The sequence below is a fragment of the Urocampus carinirostris genome, chromosome 17 (genome assembly GCF_059441175.1).
Source record: "Urocampus carinirostris isolate Australia breed hairy pipefish chromosome 17, RoL_Ucar_1.0, whole genome shotgun sequence".
NCBI classification, from domain to species: Eukaryota; Metazoa; Chordata; class Actinopteri; order Syngnathiformes; family Syngnathidae; genus Urocampus; species Urocampus carinirostris.
The window spans coordinates 12,842,212-12,866,168 of NC_142365.1; the positions used below are offsets into that span (position 1 = coordinate 12,842,212).

General features: G+C 40.5%; 1 protein-coding gene across 1 annotated transcript; it reads right to left on the reverse strand.

Annotated features, from left to right (window-relative positions):
• Positions 1 to 5,918: 5,918 nt before the first annotated feature.
• Positions 5,919 to 23,695, reverse strand: LOC148349266 (sodium- and chloride-dependent GABA transporter 2-like). The gene is made up of 14 exons (XM_088321770.1): positions 23,507 to 23,695; positions 23,309 to 23,443; positions 23,064 to 23,204; positions 18,519 to 18,606; positions 18,309 to 18,441; positions 16,480 to 16,614; positions 16,289 to 16,392; positions 15,957 to 16,081; positions 14,588 to 14,700; positions 14,392 to 14,529; positions 14,217 to 14,319; positions 14,052 to 14,152; positions 12,762 to 12,932; positions 5,919 to 6,124 (listed from the first exon to the last, which is right to left on the reverse strand). The coding sequence occupies exons 1-14, from the start codon at positions 23,670 to 23,672 to the stop codon at positions 6,002 to 6,004; spliced, it is 1,776 nt and encodes a 591-aa protein (XP_088177896.1). The 5' UTR covers positions 23,673 to 23,695; the 3' UTR covers positions 5,919 to 6,001.
• Positions 23,696 to 23,957: the final 262 nt, after the last annotated feature.

The window sequence follows — 23,957 nt, forward strand, 5'->3', positions numbered from 1 at the left end:
ACCGAAATCATTTTTCCCATTCAAAATAATGTAAATCGTTTTAATCCGTTCCAACACCCTGAATGTTTACCATGAATGTTTAACGTAAACTTAAAGCTAACCCAGGCTAATCGTACGTTTGCGTTATCGTAATCTTCTGTACGAAAGATTACGCTAACATGAACGTGTGAAAATAAAAAAAAAATCAGGTCATTTACAAGTCATTTAGCACCCGGGTCTCCACAACAAGTGGTGAGCGGTTCATTGGAAAGGGGGCTCCGTTCCAACACCCTGAATGTTGGGCTCCGTTCCAACACCCTGAATGTTTACCTTGAATGTTTACCGTAAACATAAAGCTCACCCAGGCTAATCGTGCGTTCGTGGTATCGTAATCTTCCGTACGAAAGATTACGCTACCATGAACGTGTAAAAATTAAAAAAAAGGATAAAGAAAAGACTTATGACTAGGATTTCTTACCTTTGTGGTGGTCAGCAGAAGGCGCAGGTGGACGGTGGGGAGAGGGATGGAGGAGGAAGGAAAATTATTGTTTGGAAGGATGTTCTTTTCTCTTAAAATACCGATCTAATGACACTTGCTTCTGCCTTCTTTTTAGCACTTTTCTAAAGTGACTCATGACAGTGTCATTAAAGTCATTTATGACCCTGGTGGCTGCAGCCATGCTGTATTCCCTAGCAAGATCAGACCCTCGCACACCTCCTTCACACTTTGCTATTATTTCTTTCTTAAATGCAATAGTTGTACGCACTACTTTTCTTTTTTCACCTGTAGCAACTTTGCTGCTTGCACTGACTTTCTTCAGAGGCATAATTAGGGGCTAAAACACTTGGTACACCTATATTAAAAGCGAAAGCAAAACGAAGCTCGTCCGCACGCGATAACAGTTGGTCACGAAAAGAGTGATCCACACCCGTACGCCGCTCAGCATCGCACCCTAGCGTACGCACTCACCCATTACCAGCGTTCGAACTCCGATTTTTTGACTGAACAGCGGAGCAAGAATTTCTCGAAATTTTTGGTCGGACTCCGATTTGTTCGAACTGAGAGGCGTTCGAAAACCGAGGTTCCACTGTATATATTTATATATATATTGGTTGGTTGGATGGATGGATCGATCCCTTAACCACTAGGGTCATAGGGGCACCATTTCCTGTAGTGTGTCTTGGGCAAGTACAGCCTGGTGGCACCCATCCCTCTCCAGGCCAACATATGTTTCCACCTGGTCTCGAACCGGGGACCTTTCCTGTGTTGGGGGAATGTGTTAAACACTGCAATACGGACATATTTATATTATATATATTTAGGTGAATTGGTCGGTCCACATTGTCCCTAAGTGTAAATGAGCGAGTGAGTTGTCTGTCCCCGTGTGCCCTGTGATTGGCTGGCAACCAGTTCAGGGTGTCCACTGCCCGATGATTGCTGGGATGGGCTCCAGCTCCCCCGCGACCTTACTGAGGATAAGCGGTGTAGCTAATGAGATGAGATGAGATATATTTAGGGGGGTGATATCAAAGCGCGTTCTGGTCCCCATTAACTGCACTAAACAAGGGATAACAGTATGGATGGATGGATACAAAATGGGTTTGGCCGAAAAACAAAATGTCCTGGAGAAATCGAACCAATACATATGTGGCTTTTTAGAAAGTACGCATTTATCATTCCTCTCTTTACCAGAAGTCCCACACTGCTTTGGGCCACCAATATTATTTAGAGTGAGGGAAACTGCGATTGGGAAAGTTGCAGATTAAGAGTCGAATGGGATTATTGTCATGTTTTCATAATCAGAATACAATGGAACCTCGGTTTTCGAACGCCTCACAGTTCGAACAAATCGGAGTTCGACCAAAAAATTCGAGAAATTCTTGCTTCGCTGTTCGGTCAAAAATTCGGAGTTCGAACGCCGGTAATGCCTGAGTGCATACGCTAGGGTGCGATGCTGAGCGGCGTACGGGTGTAGATCGTGTACCAACTGTTATCACGTGCCTACTTGCCTCTTTTTGCTTTCGTTTTTAATATCGGTGAACGGAGTGTTTTAGCCCCTAACTATGCCTCCGAAGAAGGTCGGTGCAAGCAGGACAGGTGAAAAAAGAAAAGTTGTTGTTACAACTATTGCCTTTAAGAAAGACATAATAGCTAAATATGAAAGAGGTGTGCGAGTTTCTGATCTTGCTAGGGAATGCAGCATGCGCCTTCTGCTGACCACCACAAAGGTAAGAAATCCTATTCATAATTCTTTTCTTTATCTTTTTTTTCTTTACACGTTCGTGTTAGCGTAATCTTTCGTACGGAAGATTACGATAACGCGAACGTACGATTAGCCTGGGTTAGCTTTATGATTCGAGGTAAACATTCAGGGTGTTGGAACTGAGCCCAAAATTCAGGGTGTTGGAACGGAGCCCCCTTTCCAATGAAGCGCTAGCCACTTGTGGTGCTAAATGACTTGTAAACGACCTGATTTTTTTATTTTTACACGTTCATGTTAGCGTAATCTTTCGTACGGAAGATTACGATAACGCGAACGTACGATTAGCCTGGGTTAGCTTTATGTTTACGTTGAACATTCAAGGTAAACATTCAGGGTGTTGGAACGGAGCCCAACTTTCAGGGTGTTGGAACGGAGCCCCCTTTCCAATGAACCGCTCACAGCTTGTTGTGGAGACCCGGGTGCTAAATGACTTGTAAACGACCTGATTTTTTTATTATTACACGTTTATGTTAGCGTAATCTTTCGTACGGAAGATTACGATAACGCGAACGTACGATTAGCCTGGGTTAGCTTTACGTTAAACATTCAAGGTAAACATTCGGGTGTTGGAACAGATTAAAACGATTTACATTATTTTTAATGGGAAAAATGATTTCGGTGATTGAACATATCGGTTTTCGAACAGGGTTCTGGAACGGATTATGGTCGAGAACCGAGGTTCCACTGTACTGACAAGATTCCGTTTCCAATCGGATTATTGCCTGCAGGTACTCGATGCTCACTCAAATCCAAAACATTATGCAAATCATGCATTTTTTTCTCACATTTTTGAATTCTCCGCGCTTCACTCCATTTAATATCTTGAGCAAACTTGCCTTCGGGACTGCCTGAAATGTTTTACGTTCCTCAAGAGTATATGTTCCTTCTCCATCATCCAGATTTTCAGCAAGCAGAAAACTTTAAATCGAGTTTATTTTTGTTCCTCCCCTCAGAAGAGATGCTTTATTTATACACTGTTTAAATTATTAGATCAGATTCTGTACTTTTTCTACGAGGAAAGTCAATAAATGGTCTTCTATTTTGAAAACTACAATGCTGTTATGTTTTGTCACCACACAAAAAAAACGATCCGTCTATCTCTTTCTTTATATGTCTTTGTCTCTTTCTCTTTCTCCTTTCCTTTTTCTCTTTCTCTAATGTATTTATCTATCCCAAATTTTGAAATATTAGATCCTTTTTTATTTTGTCACCACAAAAAGGATCCATCTGTCTACTTTTCTCTTTGCCCCCTCCTCTCTTCCTCTCTCGCTCTTTCTCTCTCATTCTCTTTCTCTCTTTCTTTCTTTCCCTCTCTCTTGCTCTCTCTCTCCTTTTCTCTGCTCTTCTTCTCTTTCCATATCTATCGGTCTCTTAAATTTTAAAATATTAGATCCCTTTTTCATTTTTTGAAAACAAAAAAGAGAAACTCAATTATTAAATATGCAAGTGTCTGATTTTTTTCCTCATTTGGCTCGTATTTCTTCCCGAATTAACTATAAATACAACTAAGAAGTAAAAACAATGTTTAAGACGAGAAAGATTGTCATTCCTATTGTAATATGTTATAAGTACATCAGCTTCAGGACTAATAGTATTTGTTTTAAGGACAGACGTGTAAAGAAAAGAGATAAAGATTCAGGAATCTTTGAAAAAAAATAGTCCCTTTCACTTATTAGTATAAAAAAAATAAACATGTTACCGATAATTATTTTCTTAAAAGTCAACTTAATGCAAGAAAGTAAAGTACAACTGAACGGTGCTTGGCAATTATTACCTTTACCACCAGAGGGACAAATGATCGGATTCCATTATTTATTTATTTTCCTAAAAGTCAACATATTGTCTTTTATTTTGAAATATGACATCGTTGTTTTTTAAAATTACTTTGTGACCAGAAAAAAAATATGATTTCGCTAACTTTAACTTGCATTTGTTCCTAGTTTCCTAATGTGTTCCTAGTGTCAGGAAAAAAAAAGATTTACCATATTAGCCAGACTATAATGTGCACTAGATTATAAGGCACACCCCACAATATTCATTTTCGCCATGTATAAGGCGCACCTTTCAAAAATGACATTTTATGGAACCTAAATGTTAGACCATTGGTTTCACACCTAAAATGAATTGATCCATTCCTAAATTAATACCATATGTAGAAGAATGTCCTTGTAGTTATGCATTTTCAATTTTATTTACTGCATTTTCGGTCTATAAGCCGCACTTTTGAATTTCTAGCTAATTTTTGTTTTTTAGGTGCACCTTATAGTCCGGAAAACACGGAAATTTTAGTATGATATATGTCAACATTGCTCCAAGAGTCAAAAATCCAACAAGTTCAGGAATATATACATTTATTTCATCGACGGTCATGTAAAAAAAAAAAAAGGTTCCAGGCACTTGATGAAATAGTCACTTTCATGTAGAAATTGTTTTTTAAAAATCACATTTTACCAATACAAACAGTTTCTTTTAATTCAACTCAGATGCAAAGTGAAATACAACTGAATCGTGCGAGGCAGTTCTCATTTCCTTGACCACCAGAGGGAGCTGTCGCGAAGGGAACTCGAAACATTTTAAGGCTTACTGGTGCATTTTCATCAACCAGGGGTGTCAAACATACGGACTGTGGGCCGGATCAGGCCAAACCACAGAGAAAAAGAGCCACAATGACCTGTAGGTTTAAAAATGTCCACTGGGTGTCGCCAAAGCCAGGCGCCACTCTCGAGGCAAATTGTCCACTGCAGCTTTTTTGCCGACTATCAATTATCAACCAGAGAACATTCGATGTTATTTATTTGAAAAAGAAATCCCGGAAATAAAAAGCAGAACAAATCATTAAATTCATAGTTTAATGATTTTGCTCTTAATGTTTGTGTGCGTTTTCTCTTGGTCCAGTTTGCATAATTTAAATTAAAGGGACAGTGTGTAATATTTGACCACTAGATCACTGTATTGTGTAGTGCAATCAAAAACGAGTTAGAATATTACAAATTATGGAGAGTCAAAGTGGCGCTCTGTTTTTATTTTTTGCCCAATGTTTTGTAAGGAAAGAAAGAAAAAAAGGCAAAATTAAAACATGGAACAGAAAAAAAAACAAAGAATGAGAAAAAGGAAAAAAACAAAGAAAAATGGGGGAAATAGAAACAAAAATAATGGGAAAAGAACAGAAGAAATAAGATAGAAAAAGAAAGAAAAAAGGGTGTAAAAAGACAAGTTTTTGTTTTTTGAGTCCCATAGTAGCAAAATGGCTGACAAATTAATACAAATATCTCAACCTATAAACATAAAAAAATGCACTTGATCAATATTGTTTTTTTCCTTATTTTAAATGTGTTTTTTGTTGATAAACATTAAAAGAGATGAGAATAAGTATCGAGCGGAGAAAAACCACAATCGTATTGTAATCGATTCTTACACCCCTGAATCCTAATTGAATTGTGAGCCTCCAAAAGATCCCCAACCCTACAGTTTAGGCACATTTTATACGCCATCATTTTACGAGTCAGGCCCCTGCGAGAGTGTTTTTTTTCTGCCGTGCGGCCCCTGAGCCAAAATAAATTCGACACCCCTATCATGAACTGTACACCTAAGGAAATAGGGCGAGGTACGATACATTCAATTTACAGTACGACTTTCCCAAAAAATATTCCTTAATTGAAGACGCATGACCCCGCCCCTCACCCTGGCTTCCTCTTCAGGCTGCCGCCTTCAGTTTTTGTCGACTTTCTTTCAATTCAATGAGCGTTTTCTTCCCCGTTCTACTTGGCGATCTCGTCTTTACTGGGCAGAATTTTAAGTTCCGTGAGAGGGGCCACAACCTCGTCACTGAGGGTGGGGAGGCACTTCAGGTCATCCTCAGGTAGGCACAAAAGCAGGAATCGCTGAGAAAAGAAGACAAAACAATATTGGGAGTCAATGCGGATTTTCTTTTTAACGTGATGGAATTCTGAATTGTGTGAAGGGTGAGGATCATATTTTCATCACGTTTGGTCCTGCCGAGTATTAGGCTAAATCATGGGGCACAGTAGAGTAGGGGTCAGAAACCTGTGGCTTGCGAGCCAGATACGGCTCTTTTCATGAGTACGTATGGCTCGGAAATCAGATTTCCTCCGTAGCATTTCAATACAGAGAAACGCAGAGTCAAGTTTGGTGCATGCATAGCCGGAGCAACACTGATGATGTAAGCCGTCACTGGTCACTGAAACTCCCAAAATGGCACACCATGGCAAGGGAATCTTTGGAAAATGAGTTTTTAGCACTACACCAGGCTGCCCAAGGCTACAAGATGATTGCCAACACCCTTAAGTTGAGCTGCAGTACAGTAGCGAAGATCACCATTTAAAAAAAATTGGATGTACTCACAAAGAAGCCAAGTAAACGTGCACAGCGTCACATTCAAATGCTATCTAAGAATGATAAGAGCTGGAGTGAAGAGGTGGGGGGCTCAGCTCGGAAGTACTTGGACCATACACTTTCAGAACTTTCACTTCAAGGTGTACTCACTTATGTTGCAAAGTGGTTCGGTTATTGGCGGCTATACTATACTGAGGTAAAATAAATTTACACTGCTATTATAACTTTACACAGACTACCTTTCATAATGTCAAAGTGATGTTTCTTCAGTGTTGTTCTACTAAACACTAATGGAATCCCTGCAGAAATGTGAGGGGTGTACTTTTGTGACATACTGTACATCCGTGAACTTTTTGTTTGCAGTTTTTTGTGACATTTTTACAAAAGAACTCCGCTTGCACCTTGTTTTGAACCCTTATTTATGAGAGAAATGAAGGACAAAATGAGCCTCAACAATCTTAAGTAACTGTGGGAGGGAGACAAGTTTAAAGTGGTATATTTGTTGATATGGGACACAGGCTGTCAGCACAGTATCATTTCATAAATTTGATTAAATCATCTAACGTCACACAGTGAAATAAAATGCCAGGAAAAATAAGCTTTTGTCTGGAGACTGGGTTTGGCGGTTTGGCTGAATTTTGTCTTTTTAATACAGTCATACCTCTTAATTCAAGCACCTCTAAACACAATTTTGATATCAGATTTATTAGGAACAGAAACCCACAGAGGTCGAAAAATGCAAGTCACGCGCATTCCCAAAGGCTGCCACTAGAGACAAATCTCATTGGATATGTTTTTCTTTAGAAAAGTGTTTTTTAACTGATGGGACGGGACCCAGAAGTGGGTCGCGAACCTGTTTTCTGTGGGTCGCAATGCCTTTGCCTTTGAATTAATGCTAAGAAAAGAAAACGACGATAAATTTAATTTACGTAACCGCAAAAATAATAAATTCTTTCAAACTCAGGTAAGGGTTACACCTAATGTGAAAATAAGAACTGCTTGATTTTTTTTCAAAGAACAATGTTTTTCTGCGTTTACCTCTTGATAAGCTAAGAAGAAAAGTTTATTTTGTGAACTTAAATCATTTTTTATTAAGTTTTTTTGCGCAATTTATTTAGAGTTTGTTTCCACCCATAGTGTAGAGTTGATTGTGGTATTTGCATGATTTCATTTCATGTCTGCATGTGGGATCTTTGAAAAAGTTACTGTAGTTGAGTGTTTTCGCTTTCATCAGAAACACGGCTTATGGAGGTTTTATTATTATTATTATTTATGTTTCAATCTTGCTGCTCATTTTGTTAAAAACAAATGTGAATATTTCCTATTACATCAGGTTTAATACAACTGCTCAATTGCTTAAGTCAAGTTTTTACTTGATTTGGGTTGCAGCTTGTAATTAGGTTACGATGTTGAGTCATGAAGTCAGAGCAGTTGAGAACCACTGATTTAAAATACCGTATTTTCCGCACTATAAGGCGCACCTAAAAGCCTTTATTTTTTTCAAAAGCTGACCATGCGCCTTATAATACAGTGCGCCTTATTTATGGATCAATATTAAGTCGCAAAGTCTTGCGACTAATGCAGCAGCCGCCGACTAGATTTCCCCCCGAACGCCAGGTAGTCCGCGGTGTATGCTGGGATTTATTTACCGGCGTTTCATTGGCTAACCAATGTGTCAATCATCATTTGAATCGATCACTATTGGCTAAAGTTATTCGGAGGTAAAGGGGGCGGATCCTTTTTGTCATTTACAGGCTGGCATAGGCTAAAGCGGCAAAACAAAGCCTGCAATTGGCCGAAAAAGATGAATGTGAATAGCACGTTGGGTTGACGGCATAGAGAAAACAGTATTTTCCCATTCTGTACTGTATTTGTAAATATTTTACTCTCCTGGATTTACTACACTAACTGATATAAGAGGACCATGGTTGCACATTATTATTGAACACAACGACTTTGGTGAGCTACTCCGGCTATATATTTTCCCTGTATCTTGTTTCAGACTGAACTCGATGTTTCTGTGATAAGCGGTGCAGATAATGGATGGAATGGAGTGTCTATTTTTAAATTAAACTCAATTCCAAGTGTTTATTGTCATATGCACAGTAAAGTTGCGAGCGAAAAAGAAAATAGGAAATAAGGAATGGTTGGCATTTCTTGAATCCCAAGACTTTAACCTTGCCTAATGATATTTGGAACGACGCATTTGAGTGACATCGTACGGACACCACATCCGCACGTGTCTACGACACGTATTTGCTTCTTTGCAAGCTTTGGGAATGTTAAGGGGGTAATAAGTTTGACTGAACTATCTGACTGTTTTGTCGACGTTCCCATTGTAGTGCCCTATAACCCGGTGCGCTTTATAGTGCGGAAAATACGGTACCTTGAGAAAGTGAAAGTGTTGCAAGTACAGCTAAAAGGACAAGAGAAAGCGATGAATATAATCTCAGAGCAACAGTAAATTTAATCAAGTCAAGTCATGTTTGTTTGTGACACCCTTAATCACAAGGGCTGCACAGACCACTGATTATTGCAAACTACAGACTTCTATTACACCGTCCCCTGATCTAAAAACTACGTGAGGGGAAGGAAAAACTCAAAAACCTCCACATAAGGAAAATGAAGAAACCTTGAGAAGAGACCGCAAATGAGGTAATCCCCCCTTTTAGGATGACCAGGCTGCAATGTATGTTGTGACAAATAATACACAGATATTGTCAACGCTAAATATAGGTCATCATTCATAAGCTATAGAATAGAAGTGTGTTTTAAGCGTAGATTTAAACAGTTTAAATCTCAGGGGGCAGAGCATTCCAGATCACCGAGGCCCTAATGGACAACGCTCTCGAACCTGGGGATCTCGAGTAGAATTAGTGTATGGTGATTTCATTTTCATCCATAGCTGCTAACACCATCGCTTTAAACGTCACACTACTGATTTTCACCCCTCAAAATACCTACCACTTCTTAAAAAACTACCGCTTTTTCAAATTTAAAAAACAACAAAATAATCTTGACTCAAGACTCGTATTTTAGTCTACAGCTGCTTTATTTCGAAGCAAGGCTAAGTCTGAATAAACCGCTCCAACGGTCGCATTTGATATCCGTTTTGGTAAAAAAAATTGGCACTTCTGGTTTTGAACAAGCACTTGCTGTTTTTTTTCTTGAAATATATTCTTGAGACTGTTTCACGAGTAAAAATGGTGGGTGATAAAATCTACCGCTTTTTAATGTCAAAAGGTTGCCATATATTGGAATCAAGTTAAAATGTATATCAGTAACAAGGTACTCTGGTGACCTCTGCAAGATGAAAACGTTACTACACATCGCCACGAGAGAAAATGCCTGTATGTGAGTATTTTTGGAATAACCAGGGTTGGGTAGGGTTACTTTAACTTGATTACTTTTAATTACTTTTGGATTACTCCAATACCAAATATGCTAATAAAAGACAAAAGAAACTAAATATGAATAAAATGACAAAATTTTGTGCAGGCTTGGGGAGTAACGGAACCAATGGAACGGCAAAATTTATTATTATTTTCATTTTGTTTCTGTCGCATTTTATGTCAGTTTTGCCGGAGATCAAAGAGATCAAAGCCAGGAGAGAAAACTTACCACGTGTTGTGAGTCATAATTTTATTCATATTTAGTTTCTTTTGTCTTTTATTAGCATATTTGGTATTGGAGTAATCCAAAAGTCATTGAAAGTAATCCAGTTAAAGTAACCCTACCCAACCCTGGGAATAACTGGATATTATTCAGAGTGATGTTTCATGACATTTCCTAAAATCACTGCAATAGAATATATATTTATATTTGCTGCAACTATTCGCCGCAGAAAATGGACGGACTGAAGTTATACGAATGATCTAAAATGTAATCACAAATCAAGCGTTTCAATCGTCTGGCCTCAAACCAACCGCAATGAGGAGGAATAGAAAGAATGTTGCCTGGAGATCTCTTGCGAGACCACGACCGCTGGCCAAGACGTACTGAATTAACCTCAACATGCGTCAGTCCACGTTCAGGTTCATGTCAGGCTAAATTCAAGATCTTGGCCCACATCATGGACAACTTCACATACATATTGGGAAAGTTTAAGAACTTCAGTCCTTCTCAGATTAGGGCAACATCGGCCAAATTCAAGGTCTTTCGACGCGTTTAGGAATTTCTCAGATTAGGTTGGCCAAGTTGCTGGCTAAACTGAAGCTAATGAAGCTGGAGCAGCAACTCCTGAATCGAGGCCGTCAACACCACGAGAGAAAAGTTCTGCGTCCACGAGACTTGGGTGTCTTGGAGACGTCTCATTGAGATCAAGCATGTCTACAAAGAGGTAACTTCACTCTCATCATTTTAAACCAGAAAACATTTTAAGTGGCTTAGAGATTTTAATATTCATAAATATTTTAATTTTTATGAATGTTTTGAAGGCTAAGCATGCAGTGGTTTATTTTGATCCATGTCAGAGTTTTGCAAGGTGGAGATGGTGTTGAACTGGTCCAAGTAAGTACAGGGTAGCAATAATCGATACAGATACCGATACTTTTAGACATGTCGAAATTGTTGAATATTTGGCAGTGAGATTTTTTACTTTTGGAAGTTTGATCGTGTATATATATATATATATATATATATATATATACCACAGCCATATCCCCCTAATGGGAGGTGGCTAAAGTAATTTCTGACTCTTTTTGGGAGATTGATTCAGAGGAGGGGATTCCCAGCCCCCTCGCTCAACCCAACTGAGGTGTTGGGAGTCATTAGGTGACCAAACCCCCCAATTGCAACCCCTAATGCTGAACGCCAAGCAGGGAGGCAACGGGTACCAATGTTTAAGTCTTAGGTATGACTCGGCCGAGGCTTGAACCACAACCTCCCAGTCTCGGGCCGGGCGCCATACCCCCAAGACCACCGAGCTGAAGTTTGATCATACCACCCCAATTTTAGCTGTCTTGCACTGGCTCCCTGTCTGTTTAAGAAGTAACTCAAAAGGTGGGTGCGTAATTTAAATATTTTCTTTATTAAGTATGTGTTAACAATGCCCAACTGAGTTCAAAGAGACCTTATGCTCTATATTCCATTGCACCTGTTCTGGGCGGAACAAACCCCCAAAGAGATGAAGAAATAAGAGTTTATTCAAGCGCGTCTAGTCATGCGTACCAACAGTGTGTTAGTCTGCCACCATCTGATGGCTTAAAGTCATGATTGCAGTCTAAAGTTTTGGAATACCGCAACACATCTTTAAAAGTATGTTACTAACATAAAAATAGTTGTATTTTTTGTGTATCGGAGCCGATCCATTGCAGCCTGGTAATACCGCAAGAAGAATTACCTCATGTGTTAGAAGGGGTTCTCAAGGTTTCTGATTTATCCCATGCTGGGTTATTTTGAGTTTTTCCTAGCCCACATACAGGGTTTTAAATCAGGGGTGTTGTAATTGTGGCCTGTGCAGCCCTTTGAGACTTTTTGTTATTAAGGGCTATACAAATACATTTGACTCGACGACCATGGATCATCTAAGATCAGGTCAACTTTGGACAAATACAAGATCTTTCGTTGCGTTCAGGACTTTCTCAGATCAGGTTAGTTAGGTTTAGGACCTTAGGTGGTATTCCAGATCATCTAAAATTTGGTCAGCTTTGTTCAAACTGAAGATAATGGGTTGCATTCCAGTCCTTCTCAGATCATGTCAATACTGGCCAAAATCAAGATTATGTGTCACAATCCAGACCGTTGTAGATCAACTTTAGGACAATTCAATATCTTGGGTCATATTCCAGACTATCCCATATCAGTTCAACAGTGGCCAGATTCAACATATTGGGTCACTATCCATGCTTTCTCAGATTAGGTTGGCCAAATTCAAGATCTTGGGTCACAATCAAGACCATCTCAGTTTAGGTCAACACTGGCCAAGTTCGTGATCTTTGGGCACATTCCAGTCCATCTCAGATCACACTCACATTGGCCATATTTATGATTTTGAGGCACATTTTAGACCATTTTAGACTGTTCCACACTGTCCAAATTAGAAATCCGGGGTCACATTCCAGACCATGTCAAATCAACATTTTCCAAATTCAAGATTTTGGGTCATATTCAAGACCTCAGATGAAGACATTTCAGGCCATCCCACCCAGTTGAAATCAGACTGACCTGACGGATGGTGCCCTCTCCGTGTACCAGCTTGTAGAGCACGAAGAGCGGTATGAGTGAAAGTGAGACGGTGGCCAAGAACCAGCCCAGGATGTTGGCCCACATTGGGTAAATATACGTGCTGCTGAACTTCAAGGGGGAGTATCGCACTATGGAGAAGACGAAGGTTCCCTGTGGTGAGAGGAGACACTGTATGAAAGCAACAATAATTATATCCTGTGTTCATTCAGTCCTGGTAAAAAAAAATTCTATTGTATCATGGTCTTGAAGCCATTTTAAAAAATACAGCTGACCTCGCCTTTAAGTGTTTTCACTTTACAGTGTGGATTAAGATGTTTTTTTTTTTCTATCCCACTTTATGGTATTTCCCCCACTTTACCACGCTCCCCTTGTACAAAATCTTGTCAAAAAGTGAAGAAAGCTATAAAAAAGCTAGATAAAGAGTGCTAGAGCAAACATTATTTACATTGAGCAGCTAACAATAACAGCTAGGGGCCAGCTGTAGTATCTAGCCAAGTGGCTAAAATGAGTAGCTAGAGAAGGAAACCGAGTAAAAAAAAGTTGAAGACGATGCAAAATTTGCTTGCATTTCCAGCTGAGGAAGGCAGGTGACACTGAAGGACAAAGTAAGCTTTATCTACAGCTAACAATAAAAATAAAGGCCTGCAGTCAAGTAGCTAAAATTAGTGGCTAGAGGAGGAGACTGCTGGGTAGAAAAACGCCAGATGCCTGAATAACGGAATTTAGCAAAGTTACCTTCCAAGAGCTGATGTGGAAGGCTAGTGACACTCAAAGATGAAGCAGGAGCAGCTAACAATAGCGACTAAAAGTGAGCCATAGCCTGCAGTAAAGTGCCTAAAATATGTGGCTAGAGAAGGAAACTGGGGGTAAAAAAGTGCCAGATTCCTGAATAATGGGATTCAGCACAGTTAACTTCCAAGACCTTATGTGGAAGGCGAGTGACACTCAAAGATGAAGCAGGAGCAGCCATAATTTTTGTGCATATGTAGAGTTATGTCTCTATGATGCCCGTCTGCTATTGGTTGATGTCACATTAGATCTTGCTATTCTGTTGGATTGCTTTGTGACCTCATGATAATGCCAATATCCCACTGGCTTAACTCCCTGCCATTTTTTGGGGGGCACTTGAGGTTTTACACTACAATTTCGCTTTGCAATCCCTGCAGAACGGATTAATGTCATATTCCGGGGGTCTTCTATATCAGAGTTCCATAAACTGCACCACAACTTCTGTTAAGTCTCACAGAAACTGTACTTGGGAATGCTTACAAAACATAAGCAGGGAGTGAAGTAGCACCAGCAGAGCTTCATTAGCGGAGGAGGACGATAACCAATCATATCTGCGATGTTTCCGTAGAATCGCTCGGCTCCTGTGCGGAGAACAGAAATTTAGGTCGTATAGTTTATCTTTTTCTCCTTCTTCTCATTGCATACCATAAACCCAACCAATGCTGACAGACTGACAAATGGACAACAGGAGCAATGTGGAACCACTGCAGACATAGAAATCCACCAGCTGGAGTAGGTATAACCCTCCCTAGGAACACAGAAAAACCATTAATCAACCAGTTAGCCTGCCTGCAAATCACATCGTCTGTCATTCTCCAACCTCTGTGACCATTGAAAGTCCCAACAAGAATGAAACGCTGCAGATTGCTAGCAGCACCAGCTCTCGTCTGTAACCTTGACGTAAGTACGACGGGTAAATGTCCACCAGCGATGTCATCAGGCACTCCAGGCCCACAAACTGCAAAGGAAAAAGCTCAGTTCCAATTCTTTGGCCCCCTCCTGGGCATGACTCTTACCTGACTATCCAAACCGAGGAGTATGATCATGAGGAAGAAACACACAGCCCACACCTGAGGCATCGGCATCATGGCCACGGCTCGTGGATAGACAATAAAGGCTAGACCTGGGCCTGAACACACGTACAAGAGAGTTTTAGACACAAAATTGGCCCTGGTCTAAAGTGGAAGTATTTTAGATTTTTGTGAAGAAAAAAAACAGTTCTTTTAATTCATAAACCTGTTTCCAGATTTTTAGTTCTAGTCGCTATCTAAGCACAGTTTATACATTGTTTGTGGAATCAGAAGTTTAATCTATTTGATCATTTTTTTTACATTTTATTTTTGGGTGAAAAGCTAGTTGTCGAGTGAGCCATCTAGATGTCCGTTTAGAAATTTTGCTAGCCATTAAAATGTCTCGCTGGATGTCTAGATATCTTGCTAGACGTATAGCTAGCTTCCTAGATCTCTGTTTAGGTTTGTAGATGTCTAGTTGGCTGTCCAGATGTCTAGCGAGCGGGTTCTGGATGTCTAGCTAGGTGCCTAGACTTCTATCCAGGTTTTGAGAAGTTTACCTTGGTGTCAAGACGTCGATCTTGCAGTCGAGACGTCTATCTAGCCGTTAGAGCGTATATTTAGCTGTCGAGACGTTTTGCTCAATGCTAGCTACCTGCCTGTCTAGGTGTCTAAACTGGTCTAAAGTCGCTAAACAGACATCTACATATCTACAGCTAGATAGACATTGAATAGGTAGATAGACATGCAGACAGATATCAAGAATCCAGAGTCTGGATGTCTAGATAGCTAAATCCAAAAGTAAATCTACCTACCTATCAACCTACAAATCAATTGTGCAGTTAATCAAATTAATTCGATTAATAAGTCATTCACATTAAAACGACGCCGTAGCACCGTCGATAAACGTCTTTTATTTATTTGAAAAGTGGAAATGGAGAAAAACGTATTTTTGAAGGCGTTGAAAAGATTGCTTTAGAGAGGCTGAAACGTGACCTTCTTAAAAGCTTTTTGGACTAAACTCCGCAATGAATGGGCTGTGCCTAACCCAATTTTAAATGTCCAGTTTGATCTAAACATGTCTGAAAGGGACCAGAGAAATCAAGTTTCTGAGAAAACCACAATGACCCGTCACTAGTGAGCTGTTTTCAGACTGATATGACCAATGTTCCTCTGGTTTCTGATCCAAATGAACATGGAGAGTTGCGATTGGATAATACCATAACATGCTAACAGAATATAAATCTGATGGTCCCAGACAATTACTTCCGTAGAATTTGAAACTGAACAATCTGAGCTGGATCTTTTTAAAACAGTGTACCAACCCAAAACAGACAATTCCAAAAATGGTAAAAAAACAGTAATTAGTACTTGCCTGATTCTGCCACTTCTGAAATATCCACGCCTTGCTCATGGGTCATGAACCCCAAGACGGAGAAAATGGCGAAACCTGCCACAATGCTGGTGGCACTGTTCAGCAAACACAAGTAGAAACAATCCCTAAAATGCAAAAAAAACAACAAAGCAGTCTCTCAGTTTCTCTGGCAATCTGATCACAGTCGTAAAAAATAAGTCGGCGTCGTTCAGAGAAAAAAAATCCTTTTCCGAGAATTCAAAATCAGGACCTTGTGGATTGCTGGCGATACCCATGGAACAGAAATCATTTCTCTCAGTTGTTTCAAATACTTTAGGAGTGAGTGTCTTTACTTGTAACAGTTGTTGTTGTAAGTGTTGTAACTGCCGAGAGAAGTCAGGAAGCCGAGACCGATGGCGTAGGAGAAGAATATCTGAGTGCCGGCGTCCAACCACACCTGAAAATAACCCAAAATCAGAAAACAAATATACAGTGTATTCACAAACGCCAAATTAAGAAAACGGTTTTATTTTTTTCACCGTACCTGCGGGTCTGATAGACGAGACACGTCCGGGTAAATGTAATAAATAATTCCATCTATTGCACCAGGCAACGTCACCCCCCGGATCAGTAAAATCAGCAGCGTGGCGTATGGGAAGGTAGCTGTAAAATAGGCCGCCTGCAGAAAAATAATGGATTAGGACTATATAGAAAAAAAAATACAGCAGTTTAGTTTACATTGTTAACAATCCTTTTTCAAATCTATCGAAATGGAAACACCCGGAGCGACTGAAAAGAGCCAATCAATCACAACTAGTGTGAGTAGCTAACTTTAGCGGCTAGCGAAGAAAGCTACAAAAAAACTAGGTAAAGATTGCCAGAGCAAACATTTACATCGAGCAGCTAACAATAACAGCTAGGGGCCAGCTGTAGAATCTAGCCAAGTGGCTAAAATGAGTAGCTAGAGAAGGAAACCGAGTCAAAAAAAGTTGAAGACGCTGCAAAATTCGCTTGCATTACCAGCTGAGGAAGGCAGGTGACACTGAAGGACAAAGTAAGCTTTATCTACAGCTAACAATAAAAATAAAGGCCTGCAGTCAAGTGGCTAAAATTAGTGGCTAGAGGAGGAGACTGCTGGGTAGAAAAACGCCTGAATAACGGAATTTAGCGAAATTACCTTCCAAGAGCTGATGTGGAAGGCCAGTGACACTCAAAGATGAAGCAGGAGCAGCTAACAATAGCGGCTAAAAGTGAGCCATAGCCTGCAGTCAAGTGCCTGAAATGTGTGGCTAGAGAAGGAAACTGGGGGTAAAAAAGTGCCAGATGCCTGAATAATGGGATTCAGCAAGGTTAACCTCCATGAGCTGATGTGGAAGGCGAGTGACACTCAAAGATGAAGCAGGAGCTGCTAACAATAGCAACTAAATATGAGCCATAGCCTGCAGCCAAGTGGCTAAAATGTGTGGCTAGAGAAGGAAACCGGGGGGTAAAAAACTACCTGATGCCTGAATAATGGAATTCGGCAAGGTTAACTTCCATGCACTGATATGCAAGGCAAGTGACACTTAAAGACAGAGCAGGAACAGCTAACAATAGCAACTAAGAGTGAGCCATAGCCTGCATTGAAGCGGCTAAAATGAGTGGCTAGAGAAGGAAACTGGGGGCTAAAAAAGCGCAAGATTCCTGAATCACAGAATTCTGCGACGTTAACTTCAATGAACAGCTTTAGAAGACGAGTGAAGGACGAAGCAGGAGCAGCTAAGAATAGCGGTTACAAGCGGGCCATATCCTGCAGCCAAGTAGCTAACATGAGTGGCTGAGAAGGAACCCGCGAATAAAGAAGAACCAGATGCCTGAATCAAAAAACTTACAGACGTTGGCTCACATTTGCCTTGGGGTAAAAAAAGTGTCACTGAACCCAGGACCAGCTAACAATAGCAATACGGCAAGCCACAGCCTGCAGCCATGTGGCTAACATAAGTGGCTAGAGAAGGAAACAGTGTGGCTCGGAGGCGAAACATGTAACATCAGACTTCGTGACGTTCGCTTGCATGAGTCAAGTGACACCGAAGGATGAACCAAGAGCAGCCAAGCGTGACAATAACAGCTGGGGTGGTGCAGCAAAGTGGCTAACATGAGAGGCTAGAGAAGGAAACAGTGGAGAGAGGGAAAAATCAGGAAAACGCTGGATTCACAGGACTCTAACCATCTCGTTTTGTGGCTCAGCTGTGTGCGGTAGGTGGCCTTCAAGTGCTCCACTGTGAGTCACGATAGTTTTGAAAGTTTGACTTTATTAAATAATAAACAGTCGGGAAAAATAAAACTAAGAAATTGAGACATACACACGTCGCCCACTGCTGAACTATTTCTGACCTTCCCTGTGGATTTGATCCCCTTCCAGATGCAAAAGTAGCAGATGACCCAAGCCAGGAGGAGACACAAAGCCAGTTCCCACCTCAAACTCCCAACCTCTTCGATCCCGCCAGAAATCTTCAGAACTCTGCGCCTGAGGAGAGCACAAGGTGATGATGACGGGGAGGAGGAGTGGAAAATGGAGAATATTTTGGGCCGAGTCATGCTTACTCCCAAAACTCCACGACAGGCAAGGTGGTGTTTCGGCTTCGTTTCACCCCCAGGCTCGCATTCGCGATGCTGAAGTCCAGGCACGAACCTGTGAGGCAAAGAAAAGGGCAAAGTCTCGTGAAGGGGCCCGGGCAAAGTCACGGGAAGGGGCCCGGACACAGCCGAGCGAGAAGGGCGGCTAACTCTAGTCAGGGAAAAGTACTGCAGAGCACAGGTGCCTCACCTTTTCCAGTTTCATATGAATTTCTAAAATAGCGACGTAGCTAGATAGTTTGCTAAATAGCTAAAAAGTTAGCTTGATAGTTTGCTGGAAAAGGAAACAGGTAAAAAAAAAACTAAAAGAGAGTAGATCCTACCTGTCAACCTCCACGGCTCCATGCCCGTACAAACTGTTGTATTTTCTCGTACAAAATACAAAATAATCGTACACCGTATTTATTTTTTTTCGGAATGATGCATGATGGGAAATCCCCAGGCGGCGGACGCATGCGCACAGTAGCATCAAAGTGCCCACTTTGTTTGCAACCAAAAAAAACGATACCGAGATAGAGGCTTCCGCGGCGAACTCGACAAATTGACAAATTTGCGTTTTTCCGTACAGATTTTCTTGTACGTCGTACACCTCTTGAAATGCATAATAAACATACTTTGTACGGCAAAAACGTACAGGTTGACAGGTATGGTAGATAGATGGATAGATAGCTAAGAGTAAAAAGCAAACTTAATAGCCAGATAGAAAGCTAAAAAAAGATAAATAGCTAGCTAGAAATGAGGCCACGATTTAGCTTGATCCCAGCAAAAAAGATACAATGTTAGCTAGATAGCATGCAAAAAATATCAAAGAATCTAGTTTGCTAAATTGCTAAAAAGTAACTCGATAGTTAGCTTGTCACGGTTGCCATGGCGCCCAATTGGCCCCGCCTGTGTGGCGCCAGCTGCATCTTGTTAACAGATTGGCTCCCTGTCAGTATTTAAACTCTGTCCTGTCAGTCCCCTTTTGTCGGTTCGTCTGCGAATCTCTGTTTTTACACGGCAAGCCCATATTTCGCCTGTCCCGTTTTTGCTGTTTGTCTCCCGCTACGATCTGTTTTGATCTCGACCACGTATGTTATCCCGTCCCGAATAACGATCCGTTTTTTATCTCGACCACGTCCACACTCCTCTCCGTACGTAGCTAAACATGTCTGAAAGGGACCAGAGAAATCAATCAACTTGTGAGAAACGTTACGCGAGTGGGTCCTGTTTCCGTTCTGGTCTTGACATAGCTAGAAAGGTAAACAGTTATAAAAAGGGAGCTAGATGGCTTGCTAAAAGAGTAAACAGCCTTCTAAATAGCCAGATAGAAAGGAAAAAAGGACAGCTAGCTAGCTAGCTAGAAAGGAACCCCTAGGTTTTGCCTGATATCTAGCAAAAGGGGTCAAATGTTAGATATATAGCATGCAAAAAATGTAAAAGGTTAGCTAGTTAGCTTGCTAAATAGCTGAAAATCAAGAAGATAGCTGGCTACAAAGCTAAAAAGGTAGCCAGATAGCTAACTAAAAAAAAACTGCAATTTTTTTTGCTAATTCACAAGAAAAAAAACATAAATTTGAACTCAGTTTTTTGTATTTCCTGTAAAATAAACCAATAAAAAGAGAAATAAATAAATGTGTTTGATACACGAACAGATTATCATTCGATTCTCTCAATTAATTGCTTAAAATGATTATCAATACTTGAATAGATTTTGTCCTGAAGCCCATGAACTGGAATCTATTTATTTGAATTTCTAAAATTGCAATGTATGTTCTTACAATGTTATTACCATGTTAATTATTAAAAACATGCTTGAATAGACATAGTCAACCGATTAAAAAATCAATTTACGAGAAAATCCCTGGTGAGCTATTTTCAGAACAGGTTGCGGGTACATCAACTGTCCTTGGAGACCCCAGCTGCAGAGTCTCATAGCCAGAACCAGCAGGCTCAATGACAGCTTCCTTCATCAGGCTGTCAGGACTCTGAACTCTCTCCCTGCCCTGCCCGATCGCACCCCTCTGCTTTTTGCCAAGTCAATGCACAACTGCACTATTTAGATACTGGCTTATACTTTTTTATACAATAAAAATAAAGGCCTGCAGTCAAGTAGCTAAAATTAGTGGCTAGAGGAGGAGACTGCTGGGTAGAAAAACGCCTGAATAACGGAATTTAGCGAAGTTACCTTCCAAGAGCTGATGTGGAAGGCTAGTAACATTCAAGATGAAGCAGGAGCAGCTAACAATAGCGACTAAAAGTGAGAGATAGCCTGCAGTCAAGTGCCTAAAATGTGTGGCTAGAGAAGGAAACTGGGGGTAAAAAAGTGCCAGATGCCTGAATAATGGGATTCAGCAAAGTTAACTTCCAAGACCTTATGTGGATGGCGAGTGACACTCAAAGATGAAGCAGGAGCAGCTAACGATAGCAACTAAATATGAGCCATAGCCTGCAGCCAAGTGGCTAAAATGTGTGGCTAGAGAAGGAAACTCGGGGTAAAAAAGTCCCAGATGCCTGAACAATGAAGTTTAGCTAAGTTAACTGGCTTATACTTTGCACATGTTTTATGCTAAACCCTATGTATTACTATATTTGTATGTGCTTACTTTTTAACCTACTTTTTATTTGTATTTGTGTTTATTGTATGTATGTTATTAAGTTTGTGTTTAATGCCAGGCAAGAGCCTTCATATATTTTTTTCCACTGCCCCCTTCTGATTTATCCTACTTTTGACACCTCTGTTCCAGGACACGCAACAATTTAGAAAGCAGGAAAGAGGGGGAAGAGGGGTTGTGATTTTATGCTCATCCCCAGGGTTCTTTGTTAGTGTAGCCTGAAAAATGATAAAAGTAAGAAAAGGCCTGTTTTTAATACAGTCCGAACGCTACCCTAAAACCCAATTATAGGTGAAAATAGAAAAATGTATTAGTACTTAAGGAATAAGCTGACTATGGCTGCAATAATGACTTTATGCCAGGAGATGGGAGCAGAGAGTAACAACGTTTCAAATTGTGGACAGCACCTTTAAATACAGCTGCAATGTCGCACTACTGCACCAGGTGTGAGTAAAGATCCCATATGAATGAAACACAAGTAGTGAACCTTTTGGTTGAATCAATCGAACCAATGTCTCATTAGTTCATGAGGCTTTACTCTGCCTATAACCGGCAAGGTCAATCATAATGGCGGTCATCTAAGGGTTTGGCAGGTGGCTTTGATGCATTATATTACGAATTATTATGTTGTATAAAGAAGTTAAGAAAAAAAAAAGGATAAAATGAGAAAATGAAAAAGACTGGTTTGTGGTTATCCCTTCAATCAGTATATTACCAACAATAATTTAATGCAGAAAATGAATTAATAATTTGAATTAAAAAAAGTATTGTTCTACCTAATTATATTTGCATATAACTTTTCCTTCTACAGTGAACGCCCAAGCTACTTAATTTTTTAACTTTTTTTTTAATATACCTCATTCGTGTCGGGCAACTCAGTATCTCATAACAAAATGTTAATATATATGATATAACGAAACACATAATAATAATAATAATAATAATAATTTCCTTTGTATTGTCATTCTTTGTAACAATGTACACAGAACGAAATGTCGATACACCTGACCCGTTGTAGCGAGTCGATGCAGCCGCAGCCAACAGAGGGCGCCGCATGTACAATATAACATGTTAAATCACATAAATAAACACGTTTTGGAAAAAAATATGGTGTACGATTATTTTGTATTTTGTAAGGGAAAATACAACATTTTGTAAGGGAATGGAGCCGTGGAGCTTGACTGGTATGCAAACATACAACTAATAATAATAATACATCAAATTCACCAGTAATTATTCGTGTTAATTCTCTATTGGACCCAGGGCGCACATTTATTATTATTATAATTATTGTTATTATCATTATTGTCATTATTATCGAGCATCACGGCGGCGCAGTGGTTAGCGCATGTGCGGCACAGTTCAAGTCATGGGAACCTCCTGCGTGGTTCAAATCCAGCTCCAGACTTCCTGTGCGGAGTTTGTATGTTCTCCCCGTGCTTGCGTGGGTTTCCTCCCACATTCTAAAAACATGCATTTTCAGGTGAATTGGCCGGTCCAAATTGTCCCTAGGTGTGAATGAGCGAGTGAGTTGTCTGTCCCTGCGATTGGCTGGCAACCAGTTCAGGGTGTCCCCTGCCCACTGCCCGATGATTGCTGGGATGGGCTCCAGCACCCCCGCGACCCTACTGAGGATAAGCGGTGCAGTTAATGAGATGAGATGAGATCATTATTATCATTATTATCATTATTATCACTATTTGTCGCTCCTGCCTAAAACTGCCACTGCTAATCATTGTTGAGGGGCTCATTTTATCCATCTTTGTGGTATTTATAGTTGGTACATGTTTATTTATGTTTGGGGTATTTTGTAATATGTAGGAACGTTTAAAGATTTATAACATTTGTTTTGGGAAAAAATGTTGGCGTTTAAACAGAGGTATCACTGCAATTTCACTTTCCCTGTAAGGACACCCACCTGTATTCCATTCGTTTCCACACGTTGCCCAAGGCAAGTCCTCGCCGAAGGAGGAGAACAGGTAAAAAAACGCCCAGGCGATAATGGTGATATAGGACGTGGCTCCGAACGCGATGATCAAGTGACTCGCGTAACCGATGCCTGCCAGGAAGGGATATGGAAAAAAAGGAAAGGAATCAGCGCGCGAGATCCTTGCGCAATCCGTGCGTAATTACGCACGGTTTAATGCAAAACCACTGGCAAACCTTGAAAAAGAGGGCAGATTTTTTTCCAGCATGTTATGCCACCCTGGTTGGTGTACTGTCCCATTGCGGTTTCCAGGAAAAATAACGGGATCCCGCAAGTGACCATAAATAAAATATACGGGATGAAAAAAACACCTAAGGGAGGGAAACAACTTAGTTTTTTTGGGGAAACATATTTCAAATACAAATAACTCCTACCTCCTCCGTTTTTATAGCACAAGTAAGGAAATCTCCAAACATTTCCTGGTCCAATAATCGCCCCCATCACCGTGAGGATGAATTCGGCTTTGGTGCCCCAGTGACCCCTTTCCTCATTTTGCTGCAGTTTTTTAGGCTCTCCTGCGTCTTTCTTCTCGGTAAACATTTTTACAAATTTAAATTTGCTCGTTTATGATTCTCTCTTGCGTCTTGTCAATGCTGGGGCCGGACACTGAACCCATTTAAATAGGCTCGGGAAGGCTGGAGGAGGGCCTGGGATGGCCCAGCCTGGTAATTCTTTGTGCATAAAAAATAACATGTTTTTTCCTGTAAGGGGAGCGTAAAAAATAGCGTATGTAAATGAAAATTAGGTTTATGTGACAATTGGAATGCATTGTCCAACTGATCATGTGTAATTGTGTTGTCAACTAGTACACAAGACTGTGAACGG

Bases quoted from the DNA above. Each gene is read 5' to 3' on its own strand.
- LOC148349266 (XM_088321770.1), bottom strand. From the start codon at position 23,672: ATGTTTACCGAGAAGAAAGACGCAGGAGAGCCTAAAAAACTGCAGCAA. The intron at 18,607-23,063 runs GTGGGTGTCCTT...TTTGCCTCACAG, and splicing joins TGGAAACGAATGGAATACAG to GTTCGTGCCTGGACTTCAGC. The intron at 16,393-16,479 runs GTACGGTGAAAA...GGTTATTTTCAG, and splicing joins CTCGTCTATCAGACCCGCAG to GTGTGGTTGGACGCCGGCAC.